Raw genomic sequence first — 12,999 nt, forward strand, 5'->3', positions numbered from 1 at the left:
AGGTAAAAGCAGAGGTGCTTGAGGGATAGGAAGGAACCTCCTCAAAATGCAGCTAGGCCTTCAATCCCTAAAGAAAAGGGCTCCGCACAAGTATTATTTTACAGAACTGTCTACTTTATCAATGCACATGGAATTAATTTTGTCTTCTTTTCCCATAGTTTTCAACACACTGAAGTCTCTGCCTATCAAAATTGGGTGGTCAGCCACACACAGAAGCAAAGTGACTTCTGCATCAAACGAGCTACTTCATTTTAGAGATGTACCATTGGTTATACCATGCAACAGAGGAAAATATAAAGAAACAAAAACCATCCCCAAGTACATAGTTTTACAGGAAACAAAACTGCAATCAGATTTCACGCAGCTATTGAAGAACAAAATTACATGTGGCTACTACTCTGGCCTTACAGTCTTAAGAGGGTAGGAAGTACTTATATTCAGGAATTGGTTGACATTGCTAACCTACAGAAGAGGTGATATCACAGTTGAGGTGCAGGTGCTAACTGATCTCAGCACATAGGTAACTTTTTAGTCACCTACGACAGGGTCCGTTAATCTTTTCAGCAAGATGCATTTGAGTCTGCACAGATAGCTGTAGGGAGAGATGCTTTATTTCCCCCACGGGCTATAGGACCTTCCCACGAAACTCAACAATAACTTGAGACCATTACATAGAACAGTCCAGCCACAGAAGCGACATTTACCAGACTGCTCAAGCATTCAATTTTCTCAGCCTTTTTGGCACCTTGAAAATGAATGTACACTGAGAGATGTGACAGCCTACAAGAAATTTAGGAGGCTGTACAACACTGTCCTGAAAGTGTGCTGTTAAAATGTCATAATCTGTATTGGCTGTGAGCCTATCTGTACTGCTATACAGCCCAAGGTGAGAAAAATAAGAAATTGTTACTTTTTTTCCTTTAGCTGTCTACCAAGTTTCATTTGAAAAAAATACCTAACAGTGCTTCTCTATTTAAGTTTGACTTATATTACTGAGTTTTCATGTGCAGGCATAAAGTTGTTGAACAGCTTAAATGAAAAAAAATAATCTTGTTTTGCCAACTATGCATTGGTGGTCAAGTGTGCACTTGCAACCCAGAAATCCAACCGTGTCTTGGGCTGCATCAAGAGAAGCGTGACCAGCAGGTTGAGGGAGGTGATTCTGCCCCTCTACTCTGCTCTCATGAGACCCCACCTGGAGCGTGGGTGAGAACAAGGTCCAACAGAGCACCTCTCCTTGTTGGCTCCTCTATCACATCAAAAGTTGAGAGGTGTGTATGAATGCACATAGTTACCAAGACTACTCAGAGCAACATGCATGGAGACAGAACTACCAATCAAACCCAAATAATTTCTTATTCATTTAAACTGCATAGCTATAAACATAGCTTTGAACTTAACTGTTTTTCATTTGGAACCTGCCATCTAAATAGCAATACTCACCCTGCTGAAACTGCAGGAGGGATGACCAGTATGAGTTTAAGTTGTGCTTCATGCAGAGCTTCAGAAAGGTGAATGAGCAGGTGAATCAACTCCCTGAAACACAAATATACTGTTAGAGGGAAAGGCAGGAAAACTGGTGCTATATATTCTCAAGAGCAAGTAACTGTAGAAATAATTGAAAAGATTCACTGGCAAGAGAGCCAAACACAATTTGTTGCAAATGACCATAGCACAAAAAGCACCAGTTAGGAAGACTGATCTAGGTCTATTGTCTTCAAGGATTAAAAACACTGAACTGCTTGAGACAGTCTTAGTTGTCCTGGAACTGGTGACCACCTTGGGGCGAAAATTTTTCCTAGTTTTACTTTAATCTAACTATGCATTGTTAGCATGTAAAACAAACCAGTGTATCTTATCAGGGCATGTCATCTCTTAAGGTAATATTCAGTAAAAAGAATTAGATCAACAGAAGAACCAAACACTGTTCTGAAGAAGCAGATGTTGAAGAGATGTTCAAGTTGTTACTACACATAAGGCCTGAGAATTTGTAAAGATGCTTTCGCAGCAAACATGCAATCTTCAAGGGATATTTCTGAGGCCTGTGTTTAGAAACATTTCTTCTGCTGGTTTTTTCTGTGTAAATTATCTTTTTGTTTTTCAATACATTACTGTATATCTACAAAATGCACGTCTGACAATGCTGTATCTGGAAGTATCACCTTCCATATGCATCTGCTAAATAAAGATTTCCACAAAAGTTGATTTTCATATCCATGTTCTAGACATTTCAATAGGAAAATAAAACTAAAAATTCTTATGCAAACTGTTCTTAGCACTCCTGAATTGAAGGGTGATGTTAATAGAAAATCCTTCAGAGACAGACTGCAGAAATAAAAAAAAGTTTATTGTTATTTTAAGAGGAGTCCAGTATTACCTTAAAACTGCACTACAAATATGGCCCTTTTGAGTGTATTTCTTAAGAAATTTGATTTTTCAGAACAAAGTAAACTTTCATATTTACTCACTGGCTGGAGGGATCCACAAACAGTCAGAGAGTTGATATCAGTACAGAACTCTAGACCTGTCAAGAACTATGCTTAAACCTGAACAGAATAGAGAACAACTTCATGACCCATTCCAGGAGGCTGAAAGTGCTTAAGCAGGAAAAAGGCAGAATACACAAAAGCAGCTCAACCAAGCTTTTTGCTCCACTTAAACCGAATAACATCTGAACTTTCATGAAAAAATATCTTGGTATTGTTGTGCCTTTGAAGGTAGTATCATCCTAGAGATATACTTCTGAAATCATTGCTCTTCCATATAATCATCTGTCTCAGTAATTATGCTTAACTTGCACAATGCAGACACTATCCAAAGGTAAGTATTTTCATTTTTGCTGAAATGGTCTGATGCCTGATGAAAACTTCCAAAGGCCTAAAAAAGCCATTACTCTCAAAATGCTGGTGAATGAACAAAGCAAGTTTTATCCCTTTCCCAATACCAGCAGTATTCTGTGCTTACAATTTGAGAGCTGCCTGTGCTGAACAGCCCTTAACAATAAGCTGTCACACTGCTATCTATATTTCTCTTCTGGGGGAAGACATGAGATTACAGGAATCAGCTTTTGGTCTGTCTGCAAAATGCATTTCCACCATTCTTGCTCTGGGAAAGTAACAGCTTTCCCTCCTGCTACTTTATCACATGGATTCCACATTAAGAGTGTCACTATTCAGACAAAACAATTACAGCATACAAGAATCCTTTTCCACAGGAACACATTAAAAAATTACAACACTAAACTAAACAGACATTTATTGACACCAACATATGCATCACAACTCCCACATGACACAATGTTATCAAAAACTATAATCAGTAGTAAAACTAGCCAAGCAAGCTCTCCCACTGATTCGAGTCTCCTGGCTTAGTGACCTTTTTAACTAATTATGCCCAAACTACAGTATGAGTGCAACCTTTATTAGATGTCAGAGATGTTACATATAAGATAAATTTGACCAAAGAATCAATTCCTCTGGCACTAAGATTATTCTGCAGTGTTCGTCAGCAGGGATCTCTCTTCTCTGCCTGGCTGCCTTTGTTAGCTGTAGGAACTTAGAGAACTCCACACCACACAAAACATTTTCTGACTTTAAATTTAATTATTTAGAAGATGAGGGGATAAGAGGAAGGGCAGAATAGGACAAAAGAACCTAGCATAGATAGAGAACAAGATAATATATTTTTCTTTTCCATTCAGAAATAAGGCTAATACCCTCACTCCCATTCTGCATCTTCACATATCTGCCTCAGCTCCTAAAATTTTGCATTCCAGATAGCACTGCTTTGAAGCATAAGAAGAAAAGCAGTTGGGATTATTTGGAACCAGATGCAAAGAAAAACAGAAATTCAAGGGAATATTAATTTCAAGGTTTCAGCCTTCCTCAGCAATGTCAGACACTGGTGGTTGGTCAGCAGAGGCAAAAACTGATCCACAAAGGCCATGGCATTCCCACAAGAACAGTTACTACACAAACGCAGTCATATTTCAAAAGTAGAAAAACAGAGAGTGGGGAACCATAACCTGTAACTGTAAACATGGGACAGAGATCTGTGGCCTGATCAAGGGGCAGGAGTGTAGTTTGGATTGTTGGTGCACTTGGGACTCTAAGACAGACTGCAGTGAAACAGCCACTTCCTCTCCTCCCACCACCAAATTCAAGCAGTATTGATCTGGCTAAAAAACAATTACCTTCAGCTTGAGGAGATCAAGAAGAAAAGGAGTAGCTGGTTGACTTCAGACTCTTGCTCAAGAAATCCACATTAATATCTACTCACTACCCTGTCAAACCAGGTCTCTGGGCCCTGAAACCTTTTTAACAAATCAGACAGGATTAATAGTTAAAGAGTTAATTTAGGCTCACTTCCATGTGTCAACCAAGACAAATTACGTAAATCAAACGTGCGCTCTTCCCTCTCCCCCAAAGAGCAATAGCAGAATGTTCATTTACTGTGCTATAAATTAAAACTTTACTGTGTCCCAACAGTGCTTTCCAGTGGTTTAAACACAACATTATCCAATGTTACCATTGTTAACTTTGAAAGAAAAGCTACTGACTTTTTAAACATTCTAATGAGGTACAGGAAAGTAGGAATAGAATCAATCTTCCTAAAAAAGCTTCATTAAATATTTACCAGAGACTTCACCATAGTCAAGTTTAACTTCAAAGCAGCTACTAAAATAGTGGCAGCTTGAAGATTCTATCTTGAGCTAATTAAGGTCTACTTCATTCCTACTATTTCAGGTCTTCTCTTATCACTACCATTTGGTAGGTCAATTTTCCAAGTGTCCATCATTTCAAAGTATCTTGTCCCCTATAAAGTACAAAGATCTCTGAATTTTCATCCTCCGAAGCTCATGAGAAGCTTATTTTCACAGAAATCACTTTTTTCCAGAATTGCTGGTCTATTGTGTTTTGGACATCTTTTAGTACAGTTTGCTTCAGTGCACGAGAATGGGCTGTAGACGCACTTGAAAAGCCTTGCAAAAGACACATAGGGCTGTTATATCTTCCCTTCAGTTACATGGCCCTTCAGAATTCTGCAACTTTCCAACTTCAGTCACCTTTTTGCACAAGTTGGTAGTCAGTACTCCCTAAAATTTATGCCTTGCCAAGAAAATTGGACAAAATAAAGCTGTCTACTCAAAGAAGAAATTGCCCTTTCCTGCCATTTCATTGCCTAGTTAATACCAAGAAACTGGAATGAATTATGGCAAATCTTTGATTAATAGATTAACTTTTCAGGGACTAACATGAAGGATACAACTGCCAGAGGAGCTTTTTCCTCTTATATTCCTACCAACGTTAATAAGATGTCTGAAGGTCATCTTCTGCATGATTCCAAGTGCCTGCAGCATGTGGTGACAAAAAACCCATGTTTTTCAGATTGATTCTGTGGGATGGCAGTGCCATCTGTCAACTAAAGCCAGACTGATCAGAATATTGTGTGCATTTTTATGTAGGCTGTGAGATTCTGATGGGTACATTCATGCCTTTATCACAACCCAGGTCTGGAGAAAAAATCCCACCCAATAAACCCACAATTGAGATTAGCAAGGGAGACATGGTCCTGGTGCAGCTGTTAACTAAATAAGCAGGAAAGCCTTTGCTTGCTCAAGTTTCTCAATATTTCTGCCATGTACATTTCTAAACTTAAATGCCACAGGATGAATAACTTGGAATATTTTATTGGAAAATTAGACAAGAAAGTTTTAGAAAAAAAGGGAGTTATTTAACTAAGAAGCAGGTTTAAACTATAAGAAGCAGGTTTAAACTATAAGAAGCAGGTTTAAACTATAAGAAGCAGCAAAACACATTGGGATTGAGGTATTTGCATAGGGTATCTTGGCTTATTTAGATTTTTATTTAGACACTAATTTCCTATTTGTTAGAGTAAAAGGTGGGTAGCTGAATACTTTTTTACTGTGCAACAATTGCTAGCATGACAGGAAGCAGCATCAGGTAGATGCAGTCCTTCATCTCACACGAAATTTGATGTCCCTGTGATTTGTATATTAATAGTTCTACACCCAGGAATCAGAGGGAAGAAGGAGGCACCAGTGCTATAGAGGGTAATTTAAGACATTAGTCTGCTGAGCACTACAGAACAATTCTTAAGACTAAACCAGAATGACTGGAAAATTTTTTGTTCTTGAAAAAAAAACAAACCAGATTAAGTTAGTTCTGCTTAAGAAGACATAAACCAGAAGATTCATAGTGAGATTGAAACCACAGAATTTCATGTCTTAGTGGATGCCAGCAATATAACTTCTTAGCAACATTGCTAAGAACAACCTCATCTGCAATGCCATCTAGAATAAAGAGGAAACTGAAGGCCCTTTTTAGATAATTCCTCAGGCCTTGAAGGAATAATTTTCACTCATTTCTAAAGCTGAAGTGAGTGCCCCAAAAAATAAAGGTCTTCTAGAAACATGTAAAGGGCTGACATAGGAGTGTCTAAATTTACCTCATTTAAAAAACATTCAGTGATCACAGGTCCTTAAAGAGGCTGGTCATAGGATTTATGTGTTACAGAAGAGCTAACACTGTTGCCTTGTTACATGAAGATACAGAATTTAATTGTCACAAAGTCTTTAGGCAATTCAGTGTTTCAAGCCCCAACATCAAGACAACAGGGAGAACATGTGTTATGAAGATATCCATCCAATATTCAGGTTCAGCTACTGAAAAAGCTATCTCATGGGGACACTTGCTCAGCTGAGGCCTATTGAGAAGACAGCTTCAGCTTCAATTAATCCAGCTTTCTGATATATGAAGTAGTATTTAAATCATAACCCAATTTATTAGTGAGTTAGAACACTAATTTGCAGGTTTTCAGGTTTTTTTGCAGGCTCACCTGCTTTGAGGTGCACTCTGTTAAAAATTCTCACTACACATTGTCTTTAGAGAGTGGATTCACATTTAGTAGCTGAAACACCTTATCAGGCACAAAAGTTCCGTGAGCAAATCCCCCTCTCCAGTAATTTTAAAGATATAGATAGGGATAAAGAAACCTGTACTACATTAAGTGTTCCTGCACTACTAAGGCAGTGCATTGGACAGGATCACAGATCTTCTCCATAACACTGTTAAAAACGTGACAGGAATAATTTCCATAGCTTTCCCTTCAACAAGATACATAAAATATATTCACTGCCATTTTATTAATTTGTTAGCTAGATATTCACTTACTTTAGGTTTTGAAAAATGTTCTCCATAATGATTCACTGTGAAATATTTTTCCTTAGATCCACACCATGGCTCTAATATTCTGTAAGGCAAGCTGGTAGCTGCAGCATATCCCCATCTATTTTATGCACCTGTGTTGACTATTCCTTGTATTTCAGGGGGAATAAATCTGATTTTTTATTTTATTTTTAAACTAAAACATGTTCACTTTAAATAATATGAATAAACTGTATTAGCCAGGCAGGTCTTCTTATATTGTCAGACTGATTTGAAAGTAATTTGAAGGGAAAGTATCTGTTTGCCTTTACCCAGAAGTAGGTTAAGCTACTTTCAGGTGTTTGACCTTGAAGGATCTGAATCACGAAAGCCTACACTGTACCTAACAGTTAAGACAGATGCTTTATTTGGAGCATACACAAATACTGTTCTATGAACACTTCACATCTCCAAAGGATTAGGCTTCATCTCCGTGCTGACATCTACCTGTCAACCAACTCCCAGCCTTCCAGCTCAAGAACGTGCTTTACTGCTGATGTTTGTCACTTTGGAGACACAAGCTGAAGGAAGCTCAGGCATGACTCACGTTACACTACTGCCACTCTGTGGGCTAAAGGGGGCATTGGGCTGCTGCAACTCTTTCAACAGCGACAATGGAAGCAAAAGACCATCCATGCTTACCTGTTACCAGAAATAACTCTGCTCTGCTACTGAAAAGGAAATTAACAGATCCCAAAGGAACAGCACTCAATGTGCAATAAAAATACAGGCTTGCCAAGGTGCTAAGTTCACTTAATTCTGCCCCTTACGATCTGTTCAAAGCAGCTGTTCCCTCCAAACAACATCGATAGGGAAAACGCCTGGGCCACTGCATAGCCAAGCCATCCAGTTTTAAAGCAAGTGACAGGCAAACAGACTTAATCTCAAAATGAAGACACCGGTCCCATAACTCAGAAGCATCATGAGACAAAATTCTATGTAATGATGCAATTCTCCTACTTTTACAAAACAGCTGTTACTGCTTACACGAGCCTACCTTCAGCTTTCTGTCTACATTAGCCATATTCAGAATGCCCAGCCCAAGGAATTGTGCAACTTAAACACTAAGCATTTCTAGGAGAGTGGAAATAAAGGGATGAAAAACCCACAGGGGAGTTTACAATGAAACATTTAAATCAAAACTGGTCTTGAAATGGAGGAAAATTTGCAGTTCCTAGGTTCTGTTTCTATTTATGTTTTTGTGCCAAACAATCTTACCCATTTTATGTTAGGAAAATCCCGTTGGCCACATAATCAAACATTACTGCCTCAGAGTAAAGGATGCAGTTACCATCCTACTGTATGAGAATAACCCTCTCTTTCTCTGAAATTATGGAAAATAGTTCCCAATCTTTCCTATCAATAACAGACAGTGAATGTGTAAGTGGTGCTTCACCTGAATAACACAGGTACTGAAGGTTAAAGCAACTAAACAGCAGCATCTCCTCTAGTACAGTTTTTATCACACAGGATAGGAAAAACAACACTCTTTTAGATAAGCATTACTCTTGGCAGAGAGCAACATTTTTACCATGCCACAGATAAACTCACCCTGGAGCTAATAGAAAAGTATGTTTTGCTTATGTGTGTCATTTGTTACACAGCACTTTCGTACCAGTGTGCTTGAAGTGATCTTCAGTGAGTCTTAAAATTACAGCTACACAGTCTGTCTTACATCTGTGTTAACTAACAGGAAAAGCATTCAATTTTACTGAAATACAGTAAGCACAGTGGAGAAAATGACCACTACTCCCAGCTTCTGGCTGGCAGTTACTAATTGCTTAAATCACCTTCTTGTCTCTCTTATTAAGACACTGCAATAGGTTCAGAGCTCAGTATAGGGATCAAGTCTTAGGAACAGCCTGGCAAATTACCTAATTATGAGCAAGAGCATCTAGTTTAAGGATACTCATTCTAGGGCAATTGGCAGAGCCCCAACAAAGCTACAAAGATTCTGCAGTTCCAATTTTTTGTTCCCAAGTGTTCATTTTACAGGGACAAGGTAGGACACTGTTAATAACACACTCAAAGAAGTAACTTACATGCCCTCTGTAAGTTACAGGGTCTGTAACATTTGCCCTAAACAGGATAACAAGGTACCTATTTTTGAAAGGTTAAAGTCTTCCACAATGAAATCTGCATTCTGTGCAACTTTCCTTAAGTTACTTTCCCCCAGACCTTTAGGCAACAGAGATCCGGTAAAAATACCGTTCTTTAGGGAAACGGATGCCTGAATTCCCTGAGAAACTAACACAAAATCTTCAGATTGCTGCATCGAATCATTCATTTCACCGCATATTCTGCCTTTTCCTCACAAAGCAGAAGTATATAGCTTGCCTTACCTTGACTCTGTCCAAGTTGGTAAAACAACAAGGAGCTTTTGCTCAAGAAAACCAGATTAGAATATGTCAGGAAACAGTGTAATATACATAAGCCCTCTAGTTTTAGCAGCTACAATAAATGCAGACTCACTGAAACTTCAAAGCAGAGCTACCAAAAGGTAGATCAACTACTCCAAAGTTTAAAATATACCGTGCTTGCAAGAACCTGAAGCACTTTCTCCCTAGATTTACTTCAGGGTGGGGATTTTGTTTTTAGTTTCAGTATGTCTAAAAGATCTCTGTAAAGGTTTGGAAGGTTTCGTATCAAATCATCACACCCTTCCAAGCTTCACCCAGTAACCCAAACCAATCCATGGTACGATAAGGCCAGTGGCAACACGTGAGTGTGCAACTGAGGTACCCTCTTCACCCTGGTGCAACAGTAACATCATGCATAACTAAAATATGAAAGGCTCATATGGGCTGCTAAGTCCATTATGAAGATTATTATGTAATCCTTGGGTTCATGTAGAGTGGAGTAAACTATTTCTTTCTAAGATAAGCAGAAGAATCTTCAGTTGTTCTAGAACGAAGCGTATTTCTTTATAAAGACCAATTCAATTCAACATGGACAAATAAAAAGATGCTTTGAAAGATTTTTAGGAAATGCATCCTAGAGACTTATACTCACGTTTGCTTTTGATTTCCCAGCTGACTCCAAACTTCAACTACAAAACCATCAAAATTTTCATTCTAAATAAAGAGATTTGACAACAATATACAGTTAATAACCATCCTTTTCATTATGTTTCTATCAGAGATGATAATACAGTATCAAAGCACAGAGTTCTGTAGTTTTTCTTGTACTATTAACAGGCTGAACATGTTTTGTATTCTTATACCAGCTTCCCCTTTAACTTCATGAGGAAGTCCAAAAGAAGCACAAATTATTTAACAAACATGCAAAAGTTGAAAATCTCTATTAGTTAACTGTGAGTTCTACTCTTACAGAATCAACCAAAATTGGATTGGGAAAATTCAGACATTAATGAAGCAATTGGTTGTTAAGCAAATCATTTGACACACATTTACTTGTATACTGGGGAAAAAAACCTCATTAGCTCTTGAGCCTAAAGATGTAAATGCTAATTTGGCACACACATGATTCCAAATATTTTCCACAATTAATCTCACTGGTGATAATTTATGCTAAGTATGATCAAGGATACTGTTGTACTTGACTTGACCTCCTTAAGAGGTCAACTGTTATAGAGGACCTAAAATTGATGTACTGGCTACAAATTTTAAGAAACTACTCACTTTAGCTCTACATTCATCTTCCTCAGAGCACAGTAAGATTTCTTTACATCATGTAGCAAGTGAGAAATCTTATTCTGACACTAATTAGGTAGGCTGTCATGAATCAACCACCAAAGCTGAATGTCTTTTTGGTGCAATTTGTCTAGTCCTACACATGCATAGCTCTAAAGCCATTAGGTGAGGGGCTGCCCAGAAAACCTTAGCAAACAGTAACCATTCCTTAAAGAATTCCTCCTCCTCTCCCCAGCCTCTTGACATTTTGAGAAAACTGGTTTATCAGACCTGAGCAAAACTGATTAATAACAGATATCCAGTGAGTTATTCTTGGCATTAAAAGTGGCTCCTTAGCCACTGGGCCTGAGTGCACTCCTGTACAGAAAACAGCATTCATTGCACCCATAATCCTTTTTCTGCCTATCAGAAAATGCCACTAAGCAGTTTAGCCCCCTCTTAATAATTACCTTTTTAAAAGAAATGTAAAAGAAGGCAATTTAGAGCAGGTAAAGGTCACCATTGCAGCTGTCAATGATAACTTAACAAGGTTATCTTGATCAGGTTTACGTAATCTCACGTTAGACTTGTAGTTAACTGCACTTAAATGTGCTACACTTCATGTTTACAGAACTTGGACACATATGAGCATACGCTATTAAGAATCCCACCTTATTATTGTTTTGAGCAGAATTTCATTTTGTAGAATATAAAATCACTAGAAATGAGAAAACATCCACTACAAACAGAATCAAATATCATCACACACTATTTTCTAAGTATCATAAGTCGTTTTACCTTGGCTAGCAGAACCATGTTTTTGGAAAGCTCCTCTATTTCATCTTCACTGCCAAAAACACTCTCAAAGTCCTGATAAGTCCAGCCATCAAACAAAATTCGAGGCACTATCAAGCAAAGTTGTCAATCAGTAGTGAAAATTAAGAATTTATTATCTACACTGGAAAATTTCTGCAGAAATAGAATACAGCAGATAGAAGCAGATATACCACTAAACATCATATCCCATGACTAAGATCATTGCTCTTTCAATCTGACCAGCTTCAGCAGCAGAGACAAACTGACATTGTAGAACATTCTTCTTCATTTTAAGTTTCATTAAAGGTCACACTTATGCAAGTTTTAAGAAAAGATACTTTCACTTGATTGAACTACCTTAAATTGAACTACCACTCAGGATCCCAAGTAGAGTCTTAAAACAGCATCAATATTAGACAACAATCTGTAAGTTGTGCATCTCTTCTACCACAATAACAAGGTAAAAAAGTTCACATCTAATTTACTCTTTTGTACTCAGCACTGTATTACTTCACTCTTCTACTCATCTCAAGACCCTGTGGCAAATTTTTAATTCTGGAAAAAGTAGGCACTTGAATGCATATAATTTCTTTTTCTAAAAACACAAAACATTAAAAAACTTAGACAGTCAGGAAAATTTTTGTTGGAACAGTCAAAAATCATGCCCACTGGAAAAGCCAACAACTCTTATGGAGCTATGTCTAAGCCCTTTCTACCTATCAAGGATGTAAAAGAGTATTTTAGAAGGGTATGGAGAGATTCCAAAGGCTTTGTACTCTGGCAGCTGAAGCACTTTAAAATATCTGACTGAGCATTCAATTTTTCTAATGCATTTCAAACTTCATACTCCCTTCTGAATCAAGAAGCATTTCACAGTTCCACAGAATTCTTGCTACAGACAAATGTAAGAAGTCTGGCACAGTAGAATCTCTAGAGCAATGTCTGCCATTTTCCCTAAAGATACACACTGTAGCACATCCCATGAATTCCCAGCTTCAAAGGGAGAAGAGACAAAGCAGGACTTTTCTACTATCATGGAGGAAAGTCTGACTGATGCAGATTTTTGATTTCTTCTTTCTTTTTAACTACACAGAACCCTGAGCAACAAGTTTGAAGACTGCTTTCCCCGGGGAGGCATACAATGTTATTACTGAGTATCCCTGCAGTGAGCACCCTGGGAACCAAGACTCATCCAGAGACAAGAGGTTAAGGCAAAACATTAAGGCACCAAGGTCAACACTTCAGTTACTTAACTATCTATAGTTAGCTGCTTTTATTTTCCTTCTCAGACTGTGCTAAGGTAACCTCCCTTTCTCCCATACACA

The 12,999-nt window shown here is 38.0% G+C and overlaps 1 protein-coding gene across 4 annotated transcripts in view; it reads right to left on the reverse strand.

The window, feature by feature from the left end:
- The window catches only part of CHID1 (chitinase domain containing 1), a 105,262-nt gene that overhangs the window by 85,113 nt on the left and 7,150 nt on the right, over positions 1 to 12,999 (reverse strand). For all 4 annotated transcript variants that reach the window (XM_050336911.1, XM_050336908.1, XM_050336912.1 and 1 more), the window contains 3 exons: positions 11,657 to 11,763; positions 10,239 to 10,300; positions 1,444 to 1,536 (listed from right to left, as the gene is read on the reverse strand). In XM_050336911.1, the coding sequence (XP_050192868.1) occupies positions 1,444 to 1,536; positions 10,239 to 10,300; positions 11,657 to 11,763 (262 nt within the window). The remainder of the gene's footprint in view (positions 1 to 1,443; positions 1,537 to 10,238; positions 10,301 to 11,656; positions 11,764 to 12,999) is intronic.

The sequence above is a fragment of the Myiozetetes cayanensis genome, unplaced genomic scaffold (genome assembly GCF_022539395.1).
Source record: "Myiozetetes cayanensis isolate MyiCay16 unplaced genomic scaffold, myiCay2020 scf6-25, whole genome shotgun sequence".
Taxonomy (NCBI): domain Eukaryota; kingdom Metazoa; phylum Chordata; class Aves; order Passeriformes; family Tyrannidae; genus Myiozetetes; species Myiozetetes cayanensis.